Here is a 21,725-nt window from a genome sequence, read left to right as displayed (position 1 = left end):
CAGCTCCAGTGTCCCCAAGTCAACCAAGGGCCATCAGAATGGACACGAGATGGTGACACCAACCAAGTGTCCCCAAGGGACATCGAGGGTCATTGGGATGACAAGGGATGGGGTGAGGGACCCAAATCACCTCCAACGTCCCCATGGGACACCAAGGGCCACCAAAGGGACAATGGGTGGTGTGCTGGGACATGAAGGGACCCCAATGTCACCAAGGGCCACCAGGAGGGATATGGGATGGGGTGAGGGACCCAAACCAGCCCCGGGATATCCCCAAAGCTTCAAACAGGAGCCAAGAGTCACCAAGAGGGTCAAGAGATGGTTTATGGTGACACCAACCAGCTCCAGTGTCCCCAAGTCAACCAAGGGCCATCAGAATGGACACGAGATGGTGACACCAACCAAGTGTCCCCAAGGGACATCGAGGGTCATTGGGATGACAAGGGATGGGGTGAGGGACCCAAATCACCTCCAACGTCCCCATGGGACACCAAGGGCCACCAAAGGGACAATGGGTGGTGTGCTGGGACATGAAGGGACCCCAGTGTCACCAAGGGCCACCAAGAGGGATATGGGATGGGGTGAGGGACCCAACCCAGCCCCGGGATGTCCCCAAAGCTTCAAACAGGAGCCAAGAGTCACCAAGAGGGACAAGAGATGGTTTATGGTGACACCAACTGAGTCCCCAAAGTCAACCAAGAGCCATCAGAATGGACAAGAGATGGTGACACCAACCAAGTGTCCCCAAGGGACATCGAGGGTCATTGGGATGACAAGGGATGGGGTGAGGGACCCAAATCATCTCCAACGTCCCCATGGGACACCAAGGGCCACCAAAGGGACAATGGGTGGTGTGCTGGGACACGAAGGGACCCCAGTGTCACCAAGGGCCATTGGGATGACAAGGGATGGGGTGAGGGACCCAAACCACCTCCAACGTCCCCATGGGACACCAAGGGCCACCAAAGGGACAATGGGTGGTGTCCTGGGACATGAAGACACCCCAATGTCACCAAGGGCCACCAGGAGGGATATGGGATGGGGTGAGGGACCCAACCCAGCCCCAGGATGTCCCCAAAGCTTCAAACAGGAGCCAAGAGTCACCAGGAGGGACAAGAGATGGTTTATGGTGACACCAACTGAGCCCCCAAAGTCAACCAAGAGCCATCAGAATGGACAAGAGATGGTGACACCAACCAAGTGTCCCCAAGGGACATCGAGGGTCATTGGGATGACAAGGGATGGGGTGAGGGACCCAAATCATCTCCAACGTCCCCATGGGACACCAAGGGCCACCAAAGGGACAATGGGTGGTGTGCTGGGACATGAAGGGACCCCAGTGTCACCAAGGGCCATTGGGATGACAAGGGATGGGGTGACGGACCCAACCCAGCCCCAGGATGTCCCCAAAGCTTCAAACAGGAGCCAAGAGTCACCAGGAGGGACAAGAGATGGTTTATGGTGACACCAAGCAGCTCCAGTGTCCCCAAGTCAACCAAGGGCCATCAGAATGGACATGAGATGGTGACACCAACCAAGTGTCCCCAAGGGACATCGAGGGTCATTGGGATGACAAGGGATGGGGTGAGGGACCCAAATCATCTCCAACGTCCCCATGGGACACCAAGGGCCACCAAAGGGACAATGGGTGGTGTGCTGGGACATGAAGACACCCCAATGTCACCAAGGGCCACCAGAAGGGATATGGGATGGGGTGAGGGACCCAAACCAGCCCCAGGATGTCCCCAAAGCTCCAAACAGGAGCCAAGAGTCACCAGGAGGGACAAGAGATGGTTTATGGTGACACCAACTGAGTCCCCAAAGTCAACCAAGAGCCATCAGAATGGACAAGAGATGGTGACACCAACCAAATGTCCCCAAGAGACATCGAGGGTCATTGGGATGACAAGGGATGGGATGAGGGACCCAAATCACCTCCAACGTCCCCATGGGACACCAAGGGCCACCAAAGGGACAATGGGTGGTGTCCTGGGACATGAAGGGACCCCAGTGTCACCAATGGCCATTGGGATGACAAGGGATGGGGTGACGGACCCAACCCAGCCCCAGGATGTCCCCAAAGCTTCAAACAGGAGCCAAGAGTCACCAAGAGGGTCAAGAGATGGTTTATGGTGACACCAACCAGCTCCAGTGTCCCCAAAGTCAACCAAGGGCCATCAGAATGGACACGAGATGGTGACACCAACCAAGTGTCCCCAAGGGACATCGAGGGTCATTGGGATGACAAGGGATGGGGTGAGGGACCCAAATCATCTCCAACGTCCCCATGGGACACCAAGGGCCACCAAAGGGACAATGGGTGGTGTGCTGGGACATGAAGGGACCCCAGTGTCACCAATGGCCATTGGGATGACAAGGGATGGGGTGAGGGACCCAAATCATCTCCAACGTCCCCATGGGACACCAAGGGCCACCAAAGGGACAATGGGTGGTGTCCTGGACATGAAGGGACCCCAATGTCACCAAGGGCCACCAGGAGGGATATGGGATGGGGTGAGGGACCCAACCCAGCCCCAGGATGTCCCCAAAGCTTCAAACAGGAGCCAAGAGTCACCAGGAGGGACAAGAGATGGTTTATGGTGACACCAACTGAGCCCCCAAAGTCAACCAAGAGCCATCAGAATGGACAAGAGATGGTGACACCAACCAAGTGTCCCCAAGGGACATCGAGGGTCATTGGGATGACAAGGGATGGGGTGAGGGACCCAAATCATCTCCAACATCCCCATGGGACACCAAGGGCCACCAAAGGGACAATGGGTGGTGTGCTGGGACACGAAGGGACCCCAGTGTCACCAAGGGCCATTGGGATGACAAGGGATGGGGTGAGGGACCCAAACCACCTCCAACGTCCCTATGGGACACCAAGGGCCACCAAAGGGACAATGGGTGGTGTCCTGGGACATGAAGGGACCCCAGTGTCACCAAGGGCCATTGGGATGACAAGGGATGGGGTGAGGGACCCAAACCAGGCCCAGGATGTCCCCAAAGCTTCAAACAGGAGCCAAGAGTCACCAGGAGGGACAAGAGATGGTTTATGGTGACACCAAATGAGTCCCCAAAGTCAACCAAGGGCCATCAGAATGGACAAGAGATGGTGACACCAACCAAGTGTCCCCAAGGGACATCGAGGGTCATTGGGATGACAAGGGATGGGGTGAGGGACCCAAATCACCTCCAACGTCCCTATGGGACACCAAGGGCCACCAAAGGGACAATGGGTGGTGTCCTGGGACATGAAGGGACCCCAGTGTCACCAATGGCCATTGGGATGACAAGGGATGGGGTGAGGGACCCAAATCATCTCCAACGTCCCTATGGGACACCAAGGGCCACCAAAGGGACAATGGGTGGTGTGCTGGGACATGAAGGGACCCCAGTGTCACCAAGGGCCATTGGGATGACAAGGGATGGGGTGAGGGACCCAAATCATCTCCAACGTCCCTATGGGACACCAAGGGCCACCAAAGGGACAATGGGTGGTGTGCTGGGACATGAAGGGACCCCAGTGTCACCAAGGGCCATTGGGATGACAAGGGATGGGGTGAGGGACCCAAATCACCTCCAACGTCCCCACAGGACACCAAGGGCCACCAAAGGGACAATGGGTGGTGTCCTGGGACATGAAGGGACCCCAGTGTCACCAAGGGCCATTGGGATGACAAGGGATGGGGTGAGGGACCCAACCCAGCCCCGGGATGTCCCCAAAGCTCCAAACAGGAGCCAAGAGTCACCAGGAGGGACAAGAGATGGTTTATGGTGACACCAACCAGCTCCAGTGTCCCCAAAGTCAACCAAGAGCCATCAGAATGGACAAGAGATGGTGACACCAACCAAGTGTCCCCAAGAGACATCGAGGGTCATTGGGATGACAAGGGATGGGGTGAGGGACCCAAATCACCTCCAACATCCCCATGGGACACCAAGGGCCACCAAAGGGACAATGGGTGGTGTCCTGGGACATGAAGGGACCCCAGTGTCACCAATGGCCATTGGGATGACAAGGGATGGGGTGAGGGACCCAACCCAGCCCCAGGATGTCCCCAAAGCTTCAAACAGGAGCCGAGAGTCACCAAGAGGGTCAAGAGATGGTTTATGGTGACACCAACCAGCTCCAGTGTCCCCAAGTCAACCAAGAGCCATCAGAATGGACAAGAGATGGGGTGAGGGACCCAAACCATCTCCAACATCCCCATGGGACACCAAGGGCCACCAAAGGGACAATGGGTGGTGTGCTGGGACATGAAGAGACCCCAGTGTCACCAATGGCCATTGGGATGACAACGGATGGGTTGAGGAACCCAAAATACCTCCAACACCCCATGGAAGACCAAGGTGGCCAAGCACCCCCACCGAGTCACCCACCCCAGCTCCGCCGTCCCCAAAGCGTCCCCCTCAGCGTCCCTCCAGGCTCTTGTCCCTGGCGATGACGGCCTCCTCGAACTTGATCATGAGCGTGGTGCCCTTGTGCCAATGCGCCGTGACCTTGGCCGGGAAGCCGCTGGCCGTCAGCACGGCCTCCACCAGCCCTGCCGTGAAGGCGGCGCAGTTGAGGGTGCTGTTCTCCTTGGGCACCGAGATGAAGGTGTTGACCAAGGGCTCCTTCTCGATCACGTAGTACGTCTTGTCGTCGTCGTTGGCTTGCTCCAGCTTGTCGGCCTCCTTGCCGAAGAGCGCGCGCCACACGGGGCCCTGAGGACGGGAGGACGGGGATGGGTTTGGGTGGAGAGGACCCGCGAGGTCACGTCCAACCATAACCCACCCGTGGCACTAAATCCTGAGAGGATTCTGGCGCCATTTTGAGCCCTGAGGGGATTCTGGCGCCATTTTGGGCCCTGAGGGGATTTTTGGCGCCATTTTGGGCCCTAAGGGGATTCTGGTATCATCATTTTGAGCCCTGAGGTGATTTTTGGCGCCATTTTGGGCCCTGAGGCGATTCTGGTATCACCATTTTGAGCCCTGAGGGGATTTTTGGCGCCATTTTGGGCCCTGAGGGGATTTTTGGCGCCATTTTGAGCCCTGAGGGGATTCTGGTATCACCATTTTGAGCCCAGAGGTGATTTTTCGTGCCATTTTGAGCCCTGAGGGGATTCTGGCGCCATTTTGGGCCCTGAGGGGATTTTTGGCGCCATTTTGAGCCCTGAGGTGATTCTGGCGCCATTTTGGGCCCTGAGGGGATTCTGGCACCATTTTGGGCCCTGAGGGGATTTTTGGTGCCATTTTGGGCCCTGAGGGGATTCTGGTATCACCATTTTGAGCCCTGAGATGATTTTTGGCAGCATTTTGAGCCCTGAGGGGATTTTTGGTGCCATTTTGAGCCCTGAGGCAATTCTGGCGCCGTTTTGAGCCCTGAGGTGATTCTGGCGCCATTTTGGGCCCTGAGGGGATTCTGGCGCCATTTTGGGCCCTGAGGGGATTTTTGGCGCCACTTTGAGCCCTGAGGCGATTCTGGTATCATCATTTTGAGCCCTGAGGTGATTTTTTGCGCCATTTTGAGCCCTGAGGGGATTCCGCTGCCATTTTGAGCCCTGAGGGGATTTTGGCGCCATTTTGGGCCCTGAGGGGATTCTGGCGCCATTCTGAGCCCTGAGGTGATTTTTGGCGCCATTTTGGGCCCTGAGGCGATTCTGGTATCACCATTTTGAGCCCTGAGGGGATTTTTGGCGCCATTTTGGGCCCTGAGGGGATTTTTGGCGCCATTTTGAGCCCTGAGGGGATTCTGGTATCACCATTTTGAGCCCAGAGGTGATTTTTCGTGCCATTTTGAGCCCTGAGGGGATTCTGGCGCCATTTTGACCCTGAGGGGATTCTGGCGCCATTTTGAGCCCTGAGGGGATTTTTGGTGCCATTTTGAGCCCTGAGGGGATTCTGGTATCACCATTTTGAGCCCTGAGGGGATTTTTGGCGCCATTTTGAGCCCTGAGGGGATTCTGGTATCACCATCTTGAGCCCTGAGGGGATTCTGGCGCCATTTTGAGCCCTGAGGGGATTTTTGGCGCCATTTTGGGCCCTGAGGCGATTCTGGTATCGCCATTTTGGGCCCTGAGGGGATTTTTGGCGCCATTTTGAGCCCTGAGGGGATTTTTGGTGCCATTTTGGGCCCTGAGGCGATTCTGGTATCACCATTTTGAGCCCTGAGGTGATTTTTGGCGCCATTTTGGGCCCTGAGGGGATTCTGGCGCCATTTTGAGCCCTGAGGGGATTTTTGGTGCCATTTTGGGCCCTGAGGGGATTCTGGTATCACCATTTTGAGCCCTGAGGTGATTTTTGGCAGCATTTTGAGCCCTGAGGGGATTTTTGGTGCCATTTTGGGCCCTGAGGCGATTCTGGTATCACCATTTTGAGCCCTGAGGTGATTTTTGGCGCCATTTTGAGCCCTGAGGCGATTCTGGCGCCGTTTTGAGCCCTGAGGTGATTCTGGCGCCGTTTTGAGCCCTGAGGTGATTCTGGCGCCGTTTTGGGCCCTGAGGGGATTTTTGGCGCCATTTTGGGCCCTGAGGGGATTCTGGTGCCATTTTGGGCCCTGAGGGGATTCTGGCGCCATTTTGGGCCCTGAGGGGATTCTGGCGCCATTTTGGGCCCTGAGGGGATTTTTGGCGCCATTTTGGGCCCTGAGGCGATTCTGGTATCATCATTTTGAGCCCTGAGGTGATTTTTGGCGCCATTTTGAGCCCTGAGGGGATTCTGGCGCCATTTTGAGCCCTGAGGGGATTCTGGCGCCATTTTGAGCCCTGAGGGGATTCTGGCACCATTTTGAGCCCTGAGGGGATTTTTGGCGCCATTTTGGGCCCTGAGGGGATTCTGGTATCACCATTTTGAGCCCAGAGGTGATTTTTCGTGCCATTTTGAGCCCTGAGGGGATTCTGGCGCCATTTTGACCCTGAGGGGATTCTGGCGCCATTTTGAGCCCTGAGGGGATTTTTGGTGCCATTTTGAGCCCTGAGGGGATTCTGGTATCACCATTTTGAGCCCTGAGGTGATTCTGGCATCACCATTTTGAGCCCTGAGGGGATTTTTGGCGCCATTTTGGGCCCTGAGGGGATTTTTGGCGCCATTTTGGGCCCTGAGGGGATTTTTGGCGCCATTTTGGGCCCTGAGGGGATTTTTGGCGCCATTTTGGGCCCTGAGGGGATTCTGGTATCATCATTTTGAGCCCTGAGGGGATTTTTGGTGCCATTTTGGGCCCTGAGACGATTCTCGTATCACCATTTTGAGCCCTGAGGGGATTTTTGGCGCCATATTGAGCCCTGAGGGGACTCCGGCGCCATTTTGAGCCCTGAGGGGACTCCGGCGCCATTTTGAGCCCTGAGGGGACTCCGGCGCCATTTTGAGCCCTGAGGGGATTTTTGGCGCCAATTTGAGCCCTGAGGGGATTTTTGGCGCCATTTTGAGCCCTGAGGGGATTCTGGCGCCATTTTGAGCCCCGAGGGGATTCCGGCGCCGATATTAAAACTGACATTGGAGCCGATACTAAAGCTGATATTGGAGCTGATACTAAAGCCTACGCTAAAGCCGATATTGGAGCCAATAGTAGAGCCGATATTAAAGGTGATGCTACTAAAGCCGATATTAAAGCTGATATTGGAGACGACACTAATGGCGATGCTAAAGTCAACACTAGAGCTGATACTAAAGCTGATGCTAAAGCTGATATTGGAGCCAATACTGGAGCCGAAGCTACTAAAACCGATACTACTAAAGCCGATCCTAAAGCTGATATTGGAGCTGATACTAAAGCCGATACCAGAGGCTATATTAAAGCCGATACTGGAGCCTATATTAAAGCCGATACTGGAGCCAATGCTACTAAAACCGATACTACTAAAGCCGATATTAAAGCTGATACTGGAGCCTATATTAAAGCTAATACTGGAGCCTATATTAAAGCTGATACTGGAGCCTATATTAAAGCCGATACTGGAGCCTATATTAAAGCCGATACTGGAGCCTATATTAAAGCCGATACTGGAGCCTATATTAAAGCCGATACTAAGGCTGACGTTGGGGACGACACTGGAGCCAATGCTACTAAAACCGATACTACTGAAGCCAATATTAAAGCTGATACTGGAGCCTATATTAAAGCTGATACTGGAGCCGATACCGGAGCCTATATTAAAGCTGATACTAAAGCTGACATTGGAGCCGATACTGGAGCCAATGCTACTAAAACCGATACTACTAAAGCCAATATTAAAGCTGATACTGGAGCCTATATTAAAACCGATACTGGAGCCTATATTAAAACTAACGTTGGAGCTGACAGTAAAGCCGATGCTAAAGCTGATATTGGAGCAGATGCTAAAGATGACATTGGAGCTGATACTGGAGCCAATGCTACTAAAACCAATACTACTAAAGCCAATATTAAAGCTGATACTGGAGCCGATACTGGAGCCTATATTAAAGCTGATAATGGAGCCTATATTAAAGCCGATACTAAGGCTGACATTGGAGCCGATACTGGAGCCAATGCTACTAAAACCGATACTACTAAAGCTGATACTGGAGCCTATATTAAAACCGATACTGGAGCCTATATTAAAACTAACGTTGGAGCTGACAGTAAAGCCGATGCTAAAGCTGATATTGGAGCAGATGCTAAAGATGACATTGGAGCTGATACTGGAGCCAATGCTACTAAAACCGATGCTACTAAAGCCAATATTAAAGCTGATACTGGAGCCTATACTGGAGCCTATATTAAAGCTGATAATGGAGCCTATATTAAAGCCGATACTAAGGCTGACATTGGAGCCGATACTGGAGCCAATGCTACTAAAACCGATACTACTAAAGCCAATATTAAAGCTGATACTGGAGCCTATATTAAAACCGATACTGGAGCCTATATTAAAGCTGATGTTGGAGCTGATAGTAAAGCCGATACTAAAGCTGATATTGGAGCAGATGCTAAAGATGACATTGGAGCTGATACTGGAGCTGATATCAAAACCGACCCTAAAGCCGGCACCAAAGCCGACCCTAAAGGTGGCACCAAAGCCGGCCCCAAAGCCGACCCCAAAGCTGGCAAAGACGACCCTAAAGCCGGCACCAAAGCCGGCACCAAAGCCGGCACCAAAGCCGGCACCAAAGCCGGCACCAAAGCCAACCCTAAAGCCAACCCTAAAGCCAACCCTAAAGCCAACCCTAAAGCCAACCCTAAGGCTGGCACCAAAGCCGACCCCAAAGCCGACCCTAAGGCTGGCACCAAAGATAACCCTAAAGCCGACCCTAAAGCCAGCCCCAAAGCCGGCCCCAAAGCCGGCCCCAAAGCCGGCCCCAAAGCCGGCCCCAAAGCCGGCCCCAAAGCCGGCCCCAAAGCCGGCCCCAAAGATGACCCTAAAGCCGACCCTAAAGCCGGCACCATGGCTGACCCTAAAGCCGACCCTAAAGCTGGCACCAAAGCTGATCCTAAACCTGACCCTAAAGCCGGCACCAAAGCTGACCCTAAAGCCGACCCTAAAGCTGGCAAAGACGACCCTAAAGCCGACACCAAAGCCGGCACCAAAGCTGACCATAAAGCTGGCACCAAAGCCGACCCTAAAGCCGGCCCTAAGGCTGGCACCAAAGCCGACACCAAAGCCGGCACCAAAGCTGGCAAAGACGACCCTAAATCCGACACCAAAGCCGGCACCCAAGCCGGCCCTAAGGCTGGCACCAAAGCCGGCCCTAAAGCCGGCACCAAAGCTGACCCTAAAGTCGGCCCTAAAGCCAGCCCTAAAGCTGGCACCAAAGCCGACCCTAAAGCTGGCACCAAAGCTGATCCTAAAGCCAACCCTAAGGCTGGCACCAAAGCCAACCCTAAAGCCGACCCTAAAGCCGGCCCTAAAGCCGGCCCTAAAGCCGGCACCAAAGCCGGCACCAAAGCCGGCACCATGGCTGACCCTAAAGCCGACCCTAAAGCTGGCACCAAAGCTGATCCTAAACCTGACCCTAAAGCCGGCACCAAAGCTGACCCTAAAGCCGACCCTAAAGCCGACCCTAAAGCTGGCACCAAAGCTGATCCTAAACCCGACCCTAAAGCCGGCACCAAAGCTGACCCTAAAGCCGACCCTAAAGCCGACCCTAAAGCCGGCACCAAAGCCGACCCTAAAGCCGACCCTAAAGCTGGCAAAGACGACCCTAAAGCCGGCACCAAAGCCGGCACCAAAGCTGACCATAAAGCTGGCACCAAAGCCGACCCTAAAGCCGGCCCTAAAGCCGGCCCTAAGGCTGGCACCAAAGATGACCCTAAAGCCAACCCTAAAGCTGGCCCTAAGGCTGGCACCAAAGCTGACCCTAAAGCTGGCACCAAAGCCGACCCCAAAGCCGGCCCCAAAGCTGACCATAAAGCTGGCACCAAAGCCGACCCTAAAGCCGGCCCTAAAGCCGGCCCTAAAGCCGGCCCTAAGGCTGGCACCAAAGCCGACCCTAAAGCCAACCCTAAAGCCGACCCTAAGGCTGGCACCAAAGATAACCCTAAAGCCGACCCTAAAGCCGGCACCAAAGCCGGCACCAAAGCCGACCCTAAAGCCGACCCAAAAGCTGGCACCAAAGCTGATCCTAAAGCCGACCCTAAAGCCAACCCTAAAGCCGACCCCAAAGCCGACCCTAAAGCCGGCACCAAAGCTGACCCTAAAGCCGACCCTAAAGCTGGCACCAAAGCTGATCCTAAACCCGACCCTAAAGCCGGCCCTAAAGCTGACCCTAAAGCCGGCACCAAAGCCGGCACCAAAGCCAGCCCTAAAGCTGGCACCAAAGCTGACCCTAAAGCCGGCCCTAAAGCTGATCCTAAACCTGACCCTAAAGCCAGCACCAAAGCTGACCCTAAAGCCGACCCTAAAGCCGACCCTAAAGCTGATCCTAAACCTGACCCTAAAGCCGGCACCAAAGCCGACCCTAAAGCTGGCACCAAAGCTGATCCTAAACCCGACCCTAAAGCTGGCCCTAAAGCCGGCCCCAAAGCCCCCGGTGCCCCCCGCTCACCTTGACGAAGAGCAGCACGTTGAGCACCTTGGTCTCGCGGCGGCCGCTCTTCTCGCGGGCCACCAGCGCGTCCAGGACGCGCAGCCCGACCTGGTGGCCCAGGCGGGCCAGCTTGGCCTGCAGCTCGGCCACCGAGTAGACGCGGCTCTGGCAGTACTGCACCAGCTCCGAGAACAGCAGCGCGAAGGCGCTCAGCGCCACCTCGCCCCGGGGCCGCGCCAGCCCCCGCTCCAGCAGGGGGGACTTGCCCCGCGTGAAACGGGCGTCCATGCCTGGAAATGGGGGTACAGGGGGTTATATGGGGGTTATATGGGGGTACAGGGGGGTTATATGGGGGTTATATGGGGGTTATATGGGGGTACAGGGCCAGCCCAGCCCCCGCTCCAGCAGGGGGGACTTGCCCCGCGTGAAACGGGCGTCCATGCCTGGAAATGGGGGTACAGGGGTTATATGGGGGTTATATGGGGGATACAGGGGGTTATATGGGGGTACAGAGGGGTTGTATGGGGGTTATATGGGGGGAAATGGGGGTACAGGAGGGTTATATGGGGGTTATATGGGGGTTATATGGGGGTACAGGGGGTTATATGGGGGTTATATGGGGGGAAATGGGGGTACAGGAGGGTTATATGGGGGTTATATGGGGGTTATATGGGGGTACAGGGCCAGCCCAGCCCCCGCTCCAGCAGGGGGGACTTGCCCCGCGTGAAACGGGCGTCCATGCCTGGAAATGGGGGTACAGGGGGTTATAGGGGGGTTATATGGGGGTACAGGGGGTTATATGGGGGTACAGGGGGGTTGTATGGGGGTTATATGGGGGGAAATGGGGATACAGGAGGGTTATATGGGGGTACAGGAGGGTTATATGGGGGTTATATGGGGGGAAATGGGGGTACAGGGGGGTTATATGGGGGTTTTATGGGGGTACAGGGGGGTTTTATGGGGGTTATATGGGGGTACAGGGGAGTGAAAATGGGGGCACAGGTGGGTGAAAAGGGGGGTACAGGGGGTTATATGGGGGTACAGGGGGTTACATGGGGGTTATATGGGGGTACTAGGGGGGTTATATGGGGGTTATATGGGGGTACAGGGTGTTATATGGGGGTTATATGGGGGTACAGCGGGTTACATGGGGGTTATATGGGGGTACTAGGGGGGTTATATGGTGGTTATATGGGGGTACAGGGGGGTTATATGGGGGTTATATGGGGGTTATATGGGGGTACAGGGCCAGCCCAGCCCCCGCTCCAGCAGGGGGGACTTGCCCCGCGTGAAACGGGCGTCCATGCCTGGAAATGGGGGTACAGGGGGTTATATGGGGGTACAGGGGGTTATATGGGGGTTATATGGGGGTTATATGGGGGGAAATGGGGGGAAATGGGGGGAAATGGGGGGAAATGGGGGGAAATGGGGGTTATATGGGGGTACAGGGGAGTGAAAATGGGGGCACAGGTGGGTGAAAAGGGGGGTACAGGGGGTTATATGGGGGTACAGGGGGTTACATGGGGGTTATATGGGGGTACTAGGGGGGTTATATGGGGGTTATATGGGGGTACAGGGTGTTATATGGGGGTTATATGGGGGTACAGCGGGTTACATGGGGGTTATATGGGGGTACTAGGGGGGTTATATGGTGGTTATATGGGGGTACAGGGGGGTTATATGGGGGTTATATGGGGGTTATATGGGGGTACAGGGCCAGCCCAGCCCCCGCTCCAGCAGGGGGGACTTGCCCCGCGTGAAACGGGCGTCCATGCCTGGAAATGGGGGTACAGGGGGTTATATGGGGGTTATATGGGGGTACAGGAGGGTTATATGGGGGTTATATGGGGGTACAGGGCCAGCCCAGCCCCCGCTCCAGCAGGGGGGACTTGCCCCGTGTGAAACGGGCGTCCATGCCTGGAAATGGGGGTACAGGGGGTTATATGGGGGTACAGGGGGTTATATGGGGGTACAGGGGGGTTATATGGGGGTTATATGGGGGGAAATGGGGGTACAGGAGGGTTATATGGGGGTTATATGGGGGTTATATGGGGGTACAGGGGGTTATATGGGGGTTATATGGGGGGAAATGGGGGTACAGGAGGGTTATATGGGGGTTATATGGGGGTTATATGGGGGTACAGGGCCAGCCCAGCCCCCGCTCCAGCAGGGGGGACTTGTCCCGCGTGAAACGGGCGTCCATGCCTGGAAATGGGGGTACAGGGGGTTAGATGGGGGTACAGGGGGTTATATGGGGGTTATATGGGGGTTATATGGGGGTTATATGGGGGTTATATGGGGGTACAGGGCCAGCCCAGCCCCCGCTCCAGCAGGGGGGACTTGCCCCGCGTGAAACGGGCGTCCATGCCTGGAAATGGGGGTACAGGGGTTATATGGGGGCACAGGGGGTTTATATGGGGGCACAGGGGGGTTATATGTGGGTTATATGGGGGTTATATGGGGGTACAGGGGGTTATATGGGGGTTATATGGGGGTTATATGGGGGACAGGGCCAGCCCAGCCCCCGCTCCAGCAGGGGGGACTTGCCCCGTGTGAAACGGGTGTCCATGCCTGGAAATGGGGGTACAGGGGGTTATATGGGGGTACAGGGGGGTTATATGGGGGGAAATGGGGGTTATATGGGGGTTATACGGGGGTTATATGGGGGGTTATATGGGGGTACAGCGGGTTACATGGGGGTTATAGGGGGGTACAGGGGGTTATATGGGGGTTATATGGGGGTACAGGGCCAGCCCAGCCCCCGCTCCAGCAGGGGGGACTTGTCCCGCGTGAAACGGGCGTCCATGCCTGGAAATGGGGGTACAGGGGGTTATATGGGGGTTATAGGGGGGTTATATGGGGGTACAGGGGGTTATATGGGGGTTATATGGGGGTTATATGGGGGTACAAGGGGGTTATAGGGGGGTACAGGGCCAGCCCAGCCCCCGCTCCAGCAGGGGGGACTTGCCCCGCGTGAAACGGGCGTCCATGCCTGGAAATGGGGGTACAGGGGTTATATGGGGGTTATATGGGGGTACAGGGGGGTTGTATGGGGGTTATATGGGGGGAAATGGGGGGTACAGGGGGTTATATGGGGGTACAGGGGGTTATATGGGGGTTATATGGGGGTACAGGGGGGTTATAGGGGGGTTATAGGGGGGTTATAGGGGGGTACAGGGCCAGCCCAGCCCCCGCTCCAGCAGGGGGGACTTGCCCCGCGTGAAACGGGCGTCCATGCCTGGAAATGGGGGTACAGGGGGTTATATGGGGGTACAGGGTGGTTATATGGGGGTTATATGGGGGTACAGGGAGTTATATGGGGGTACAGGGGAGTGAAAATGGGGGCACAGGTGGGTGAAAAGGGGGGTACAGGGGGTTATATGGGGGTACAGGGGGTTACATGGGGGTACAGGGGGTTACATGGGGGTTAAATGGGGGTACTAGGGGGGTTACATGGGGGTTATATGGGGGTACAGGGGGTTATATGGGGGTTATATGGGGGTTATATGGGGGTTATATGGGGGTTATATGGGGGTTATATGGGGGTACAGGGCCAGCCCAGCCCCCGCTCCAGCAGGGGGGACTTTTCCCGTGTGAAACGGGCGTCCATGCCTGGAAATGGGGGTACAGGGGGTTATATGGGGGTACAGGAGGGTTATATGGGGGGAAATGGGGGGAAATGGGGGGAAATGGGGGTTATATGGGGGTTATATGGGGGTTATATGGGGGTTATATGGGGGTACAGGGCCAGCCCAGCCCCCGCTCCAGCAGAGGGGACTTGCCCCGTGTGAAAGGGGCGTCCATGCCTGGAAATGGGGGTACAGGGGGTTATATGGGGGTACAGGGGGTTATATGGGGGTTATATGGGGGGAAATGGGGGTACAGGGAGTTATATGGGGGTACAGGGGAGTGAAAAGGGGGGCACAGGTGGGTGAAAAGGGGGGTACAGGGGGTTATATGGGGGTACAGGGGGTTACATGGGGGTACAGCGGGTTACATGGGGGTTAAATGGGGGATACTAGGGGGGTTACATGGGGGTTATATGGGGGTACAGGGGGTTATATGGGGGTTATATGGGGGTTATATGGGGGTACAGGGCCAGCCCAGCCCCCGCTCCAGCAGGGGGGACTTGCCCCGCGTGAAACGGGCGTCCATGCCTGGAAATGGGGGTACAGGGGGTTATATGGGGGTTATATGGGGGTACAGGGGGGTTATATGGGGGTACAGAGGGGTTGTATGGGGGTTATATGGGGGGAAATGGGGATACAGGAGGGTTATATGGGGGTACAGGAGGGTTATATGGGGGTTATATGGGGGGAAATGGGGGTACAGGGGGGTTATATGGGGGTTTTATGGGGGTACAGGGGGGTTTTATGGGGGTTATATGGGGGTACAGGGGAGTGAAAATGGGGGCACAGGTGGGTGAAAAGGGGGGTACAGGGGGTTATATGGGGGTTATATGGGGGTTATATGGGGGTACAGGGTGTTATATGGGGGTTATATGGGGGTACAGCGGGTTATATGGGGGTTATATGGGGGTACAGGGGGGTTATATGGGGGTTATATGGGGGTTATATGGGGGTACAGGGCCAGCCCAGCCCCCACTCCAGCAGGGGGGACTTGCCCCGCGTGAAACGGGCGTCCATGCCTGGAAATGGGGGTACAGGGGGTTATAGGGGGGTACAGGGGGTTATATGGGGGTACAGGGGGTTATATGGGGGTTATATGGGGGTACAGGGGGGTTATATGGGGGTTATATGGGGGGAAATGGGGGTACAGGAGGGTTATATGGGGGTTATATGGGGGTTATATGGGGGTACAGGGGGTTATATGGGGGTTATATGGGGGGAAATGGGGGTACAGGAGGGTTATAGGGGGGTTATATGGGGGTTATATGGGGGTACAGGGCCAGCCCAGCCCCCGCTCCAGCAGGGGGGACTTGTCCCGCGTGAAACGGGCGTCCATGCCTGGAAATGGGGGTACAGGGGTTATATGGGGGTTATATGGGGGGAAATGGGGGGAAATGGGGGGAAATGGGGGTACAGGGGGTTATATGGGGGTTATAGGGGGGTACAGGGGGTTATATGGGGGTTATATGGGGGTTATATGGGGGTACAGGGCCAGCCCAGCCCCCGCTCCAGCAGGGGGGACTTGTCCCGCGTGAAACGGGCGTCCATGCCTGGAAATGGGGGTACAGGGGGTTATATAGGGGTACAGGGGGTTATAGGGGGGTACAGGGGGGTTATATGGGGGTTATATGGGGGTACAGGGGGTTATATGGGGGTTATATGGGGGTACAAGGGAGTGAAAATGGGGGCACAGGTGGGTGAAAAGGGGGGTACAGGGGGTTATATGGGGGTACAGGGGGTTACATGGGGGTTATATGGGGGTTATATGGGGGTTATATGGGGGTTATATGGGGGTACAGGGCCAGCCCAGCCCCCGCTCCAGCAGGGGGGACTTGCCCCGCGTGAAACGGGTGTCCATGCCTGGAAATGGGGGTACAGGGGGTTATATGGGGGTACAGGGGGTTATCTGGGGGTACAGGGTGGTTATATGGGGGTACAGGGAGTTATATGGGGGTACAGGGGAGTGAAAATGGGGGCACAGGTGGGTGAAAAGGGGGGTACAGGGTGTTATATGGGGGTACAGGGGGTTACATGGGGGTACAGGGGGTTACATGGGGGTTAAATGGGGGTACTAGGGGGGTTATATGGGGGTACAGGGGGTTACATGGGGGTACAGGGGGTTACATGGGGGTTAAATGGGGGTACTAGGGGGGTTATATGGGGGTACAGGGGGTTACATGGGGGTACAGGGGGTTACATGGGGGTTAAATGGGGGTACTAGGGGGGTTATATGGGGGTACTAGGGGGGTTATATGGGGGTATATGGGGGTACAGGGCCAGCCCAGCCCCCGCTCCAGCAGGGGGGACTTGCCCTGCGTGAAACGGGCGTCCATGCCTGGAAATGGGGGTACAGGGGGTTATATGGGGGTTATATGGGGGTACAGGGGGTTATATGGGGGTTATATGGGGTTATATGGGGGTTATATGGGGGTTATATGGGGGTTATATGGGGGTTATATGGGGGTTATATGGGGGTTATATGGGGGTACAGGGCCAGCCCAGCCCCCGCTCCAGCAGGGGGGACTTGCCCCGCGTGAAACGGGCGTCCATGCCTGGAAATGGGGGTACAGGGGGTTATATGGGGGTTATATGGGGGTACAGGGGGTTATATGGGGGTTATATGGGGTTATATGGGGGTTATATGGGGGTACAGGGGGTTATATGGGGGTTATATGGGGTTATATGGGGGTTATATGGGGGTACAGGGCCAGCCCAGCCCCCGCTCCAGCAGGGGGGACTTGCCCCGCGTGAAACGGGCGTCCATGCCTGGAAATGGGGGTACAGGGGATTATATGGGGGTACAGGGGGTTATAGGGGGGTTATATAGGGGTACAGGGGGGTTATATGTGGGTTATATGGGGGGAAATGGGGGGAAATGGGGGGAAATGGGGGTTATATGGGGGTTATATGGGGGTACAGGGGAGTGAAAATGGGGGCACAGGTGGGTGAAAAGGGGGGTACAGGGGGTTATATGGGGGTACAGGGGGTTATATGGGGGTTATATGGGGGTACTAGGGGGGTTATATGGGGGTTATATGGGGGTACAGGGTGTTATATGGGGGTTATATGGGGGTACAGGGGGGTTATATGGGGGTTATATGGGGGTTATATGGGGGTACTAGGGGGGTTATATGGGGGTTATATGGGGGTACAGGGTGTTATATGGGGGTTATATGGGGGTACAGCGGGTTACATGGGGGTTATATGGGGGTACTAGGGGGGTTATATGGGGGTACAGGGGGTTATATGGGGGTTATATGGGGGTATATGGGGGTTATATGGGGGTACAGGGCCAGCCCAGCCCCCGCTCCAGCAGGGGGGACTTGCCCCGCGTGAAACGGGCGTCCATGCCTGGAAATGGGGGTACAGGGGGTTATATGGGGGTACAGGAGGGTTATATGGGGGTTATATGGGGGTACAGGGGGTTATATGGGGGAAACGCGGGGTACAGGGGGTTATATGTGGGCTATGGGGGGTGAAAAGGGGGGTACAGGGGGTGAAAAGGGGGGTCAGGGCCAGGCCAGCATTGGGGACTCGTCCTGTGTGAAACGGGGAGCACGGCTGGGGGGACATGGGGGTTATAGGGGTGAAAAGGGGGTACGGGGGGTGACAAGGGGGGTACAGAGGGATATCAGAGCGGTGGGGGGACACCTGGGGGGACCCCCGGGGTGGGGGAGGGGTCATGGTGACGAGGGATCGGGCCCCGACCCCCCCCGGTACTGACCGTCCGGCTCTACTCCCGCTCCCGCTCTATGGCCGCCGCCGTCGCAAAAGCGCCGCAAAGCGCAAGAAGAGGGGAGGGGGGCGGGGTCGCGTCGCCCGGGGCAACCGGAGGGCGGGGCCAAGGAGCGGAGACGGGGCGGGGATTGGGTGGTGGGGGCGGGGTCTGAGCCAGCGGAGCCACGCCCCCTCCCGCACGGCTGCGAGCGCCCACGCCACCTTAATGGCCCCGCCCCCTCATGGCACCGCCCCAATCCACCTCCTCGGTGACCACGCCCCTCTATGGCCACGCCCATCCCTGCTCCGCCCACTCCACGCCCCCGCCGGCATCCCTCAATGGCCCCGCCCCCTCCATGACCACGCCCCCCAGGTGGCCCCGCCCACAGTGGGGGCGAGAGGCCGGGGGGGGGGGGAACACACAAGGGGACATCTGGTGACATCTGGTGACATCTGGTGGCACGGGGGGGGTGACGCTGTCCCGGGTTGGTGCGGGGCAGCGGGCTCGGACGCCTGGGTTCCCCCCGCCCCTCCCCCATGGGACACCTGGGGCCGCCAGCTGGGGTGGGGGAGGAGCGGAACCCGGACGCCTGGGTCCCCTCCCTGCCCCTCCCCCCCGGCTAGGGGCTTTTGAATGACGTCATAGGGAGGGGGAGAGGAAGGTGGGGGGGACCCAGGCGTCCGGGTGATTCCCCCCCACACACACACACCTGGGTGACCCCTCCCCGCCCGGACGCCTGGGTCCCCTCCTGACCCCAGATGCTGGGCACATCTGGAAGGGGTGGGAGCCCATCCCCCACCTGGGGGACATGGGGACATTGAGGGGACAGGGGGACATGTGGGGGATATGGGGGACATGGGGGGATATGGGGGACAGGGGGGACATTGAGGGGACAGGGGGACATGGGGACATTGAGGGGACAGGGGGACATGGGGGGATATGGGGGATATGGGGGACAGGGGGGGATATGGGGGACATGGGGACATTGAGGGGACAGGGGGACATGGGGGGATATGGGGGATATGGGGGACAGGGGGGGATATGGGGGACATGGGGACATTGAGGGGACAGGGGGACATGGGGGGATATGGGGACATGTGGGGGACAGGGGGACATGGAGGGACATTGTGACATGGGGGGACATTGAGGGGGCAAAGGGACATGGGGGACATGGGGACATTGAGGGGACAGGGGGACATGGGGACATGTGGGGGATATGGGGGACATGGGGGGCAACTGGGGTCACTGGGAGGGGACATGGGGACACTGGGGGGTAACTGGGGACATGGGGGGGGACACTGGGGGGCAACTGGGGTCACTGGGAGGGGACATGGGGACACTGGGGGGTAACTGGGGACATGGGGGAGGACACTGGGGGGCAACTGGGGTCACTGGGAGGGGACATGGGGACACTGGGGGACACTGGGGACATGGGGGGGGACACTGGGGGGCAACTGGGGTCACTGGGAGGGGACATGGGGACACTGGGGGACACTGGGGACATGGGGGGGACACTGGGGGGCAACTGGGGTCACTGGGAGGGGACATGGGGACACTGGGGGACACTGGGGACATGGGGGGGACACTGGGGGGCAACTGGGGTCACTGGGAGGGGACATGGGGACACTGGGGGGGTAATAGGGAACACTGGGAGGGGACATGGGGACACTGGGGGACACTGGGGACATGGGGGGGACACTGGGGGGCAACTGGGGTCACTGGGAGGGGACATGGGGACACTGGGGGACACTGGGGACATGGGGGGGGACACTGGGGGGCAACTGGGGTCACTGGGAGGGGACATGGGGACACTGGGGGGTAACTGGGGACACTGGGGGACACTGGGGGGTGGGTGCCCCCCCCCCCGGGTGCTCTGGTTTCCCAGAGGCCGGAGAAGGGACCCAGGCGTCCGGGCGGCCCTCCCCGTGTTGGGGGGAGGTGCTGAGGGGACCCAGGCGTCCGGGCCCCCCCGTTGATGGGGAGGGGGGATGGAGGTGGGGGGGGGGGGGAGGGGGGGAATTACGGTGCAATTAAAGCTCCATTTGGTTAATTGCTCGCGGCTGCCAGGGGGGGATTGGGGACACGCGGGGGCGGGGGGGGCCCTTCCCATCCCCCACCCGGCACCCCCCGCTGGGAGCCGCGAGCACCCGGGGGCACCCACGGCACCCACAGACACCCATAGGACGCACAGAACTCACAGGGGACCCCCCGAGAACCCACGGGGACCCCACGGGCACCCACAGACCCCACGGGCACCCACGAGGACCCCCCAGCACCCACTGGGACTCCCCAGCACCCACGGGGATCCCCCAGAACACACAGACCCCACGGGTACCCACGGGGACCCCCCCAGACCCCACGGGGGACCCCCCAGCACCCACAGACCCCACGGGCACCCACGAGGACCCACGGGACCCCCCAGCACCCACTGGGACTCCCCAGCACCCACGGGGATCCCCCAGAACGCACAGACCCCACGGGTACCCACGGGAACCCCCCCAGACCCCACGGGGGGACCCCCCCAGCACCCACAGACCCCACAGGCACCCACGGGGACCCCCCAGCTCCCACGAGTGACCCCCCCAGAACCCACAGACCCCACGGGGACCCCCCAGACCCCAAGGGGGACCCCCCAGCACCCACAGACCCCACGAGCACCCACGAGGACCCATGGGACCCCCCAGCACCCACTGGGACTCCCCAGCACCCACAGGGATCCCCCAGAACCCACAGACCCCACGGGCACCCACGGGGATCCCCCAGACCCCACGGGGGACCCCCCAGCACCCACAGACCCCACGGGCACCCACGAGGACCCACGGGACCCCCCAGCACCCACTGGGACTCCCCAGCATCCACAGGGATCCCCCAGAACCCACAGACCCCACGGGCACCCACGAGGACCCCCCCAGACCCCACGGGGGACCCCCCAGCACCCACAGACCCCACGGGCACCCACGAGGACCCATGGGACCCCTCAGCACCCACTGGGACTCCCCAGCACCCACAGACCCCACGGGCACCCACGGGGACCCCCCCAGACCCCACGGGGGACCCCCCAGCACCCACAGACCCCACGGGCACCCACGAGGACCCACGGGACCCCCCAGCACCCACTGGGACTCCCCAGCACCCACGGGGATCCCCCAGAACCCACAGACCCCACGGGCACCCACGGGGACCCCCCCACCTCCCACGAGTGACCCCCCCCGAACCCACAGACCCCACGGGGACCCCCCAGACCCCAAGGGGGACCCCCCAGCACCCACAGACCCCACGAGCACCCACGAGGACCCATGGGACCCCCCAGCACCCACTGGGACTCCCCAGCACCCACAGGGATCCCCCAGAACCCACAGACCCCACGGGCACCCACGGGGACCCCCCAGAACCCACAGACACTACGG

At 58.5% G+C, this 21,725-nt stretch overlaps 1 protein-coding gene across 3 annotated transcripts; it reads right to left on the bottom strand.

Moving 5' to 3' along the window:
* Nucleotides 1–645: 645 nt before the first annotated feature.
* Nucleotides 646–18,437, bottom strand: TRAPPC5 (trafficking protein particle complex subunit 5). Of its 3 annotated transcripts, none has more exons than XM_065043963.1 (4): nt 18,325–18,437; nt 10,990–11,261; nt 4,409–4,713; nt 646–2,449 (listed from the first exon to the last, which is right to left on the bottom strand). In XM_065043963.1, exons 2-3 carry the CDS (start codon nt 11,257–11,259, stop codon nt 4,417–4,419), a joined length of 567 nt encoding a protein of 188 aa, XP_064900035.1. In that variant the 5' UTR covers nt 11,260–11,261; nt 18,325–18,437; the 3' UTR covers nt 646–2,449; nt 4,409–4,416. The 3 variants fall into 3 exon arrangements, with proteins under 3 accessions (XP_064900035.1, XP_064900034.1, XP_064900033.1); XM_065043962.1 differs by lacking the exon at nt 646–2,449 and adding an exon at nt 3,040–3,968; XM_065043961.1 differs by lacking the exon at nt 646–2,449 and having other exon boundaries at nt 4,098–4,713.
* Between the last annotated feature and the right edge of the window lie 3,288 nt (nt 18,438–21,725).

The sequence above is a fragment of the Columba livia genome, chromosome 30 (assembly GCF_036013475.1).
Source record: "Columba livia isolate bColLiv1 breed racing homer chromosome 30, bColLiv1.pat.W.v2, whole genome shotgun sequence".
NCBI classification, from domain to species: Eukaryota; Metazoa; Chordata; class Aves; order Columbiformes; family Columbidae; genus Columba; species Columba livia.
Note: the sequence above shows the minus strand (reverse complement) of the source record. Positions and strands in the feature narration are given on the sequence as shown.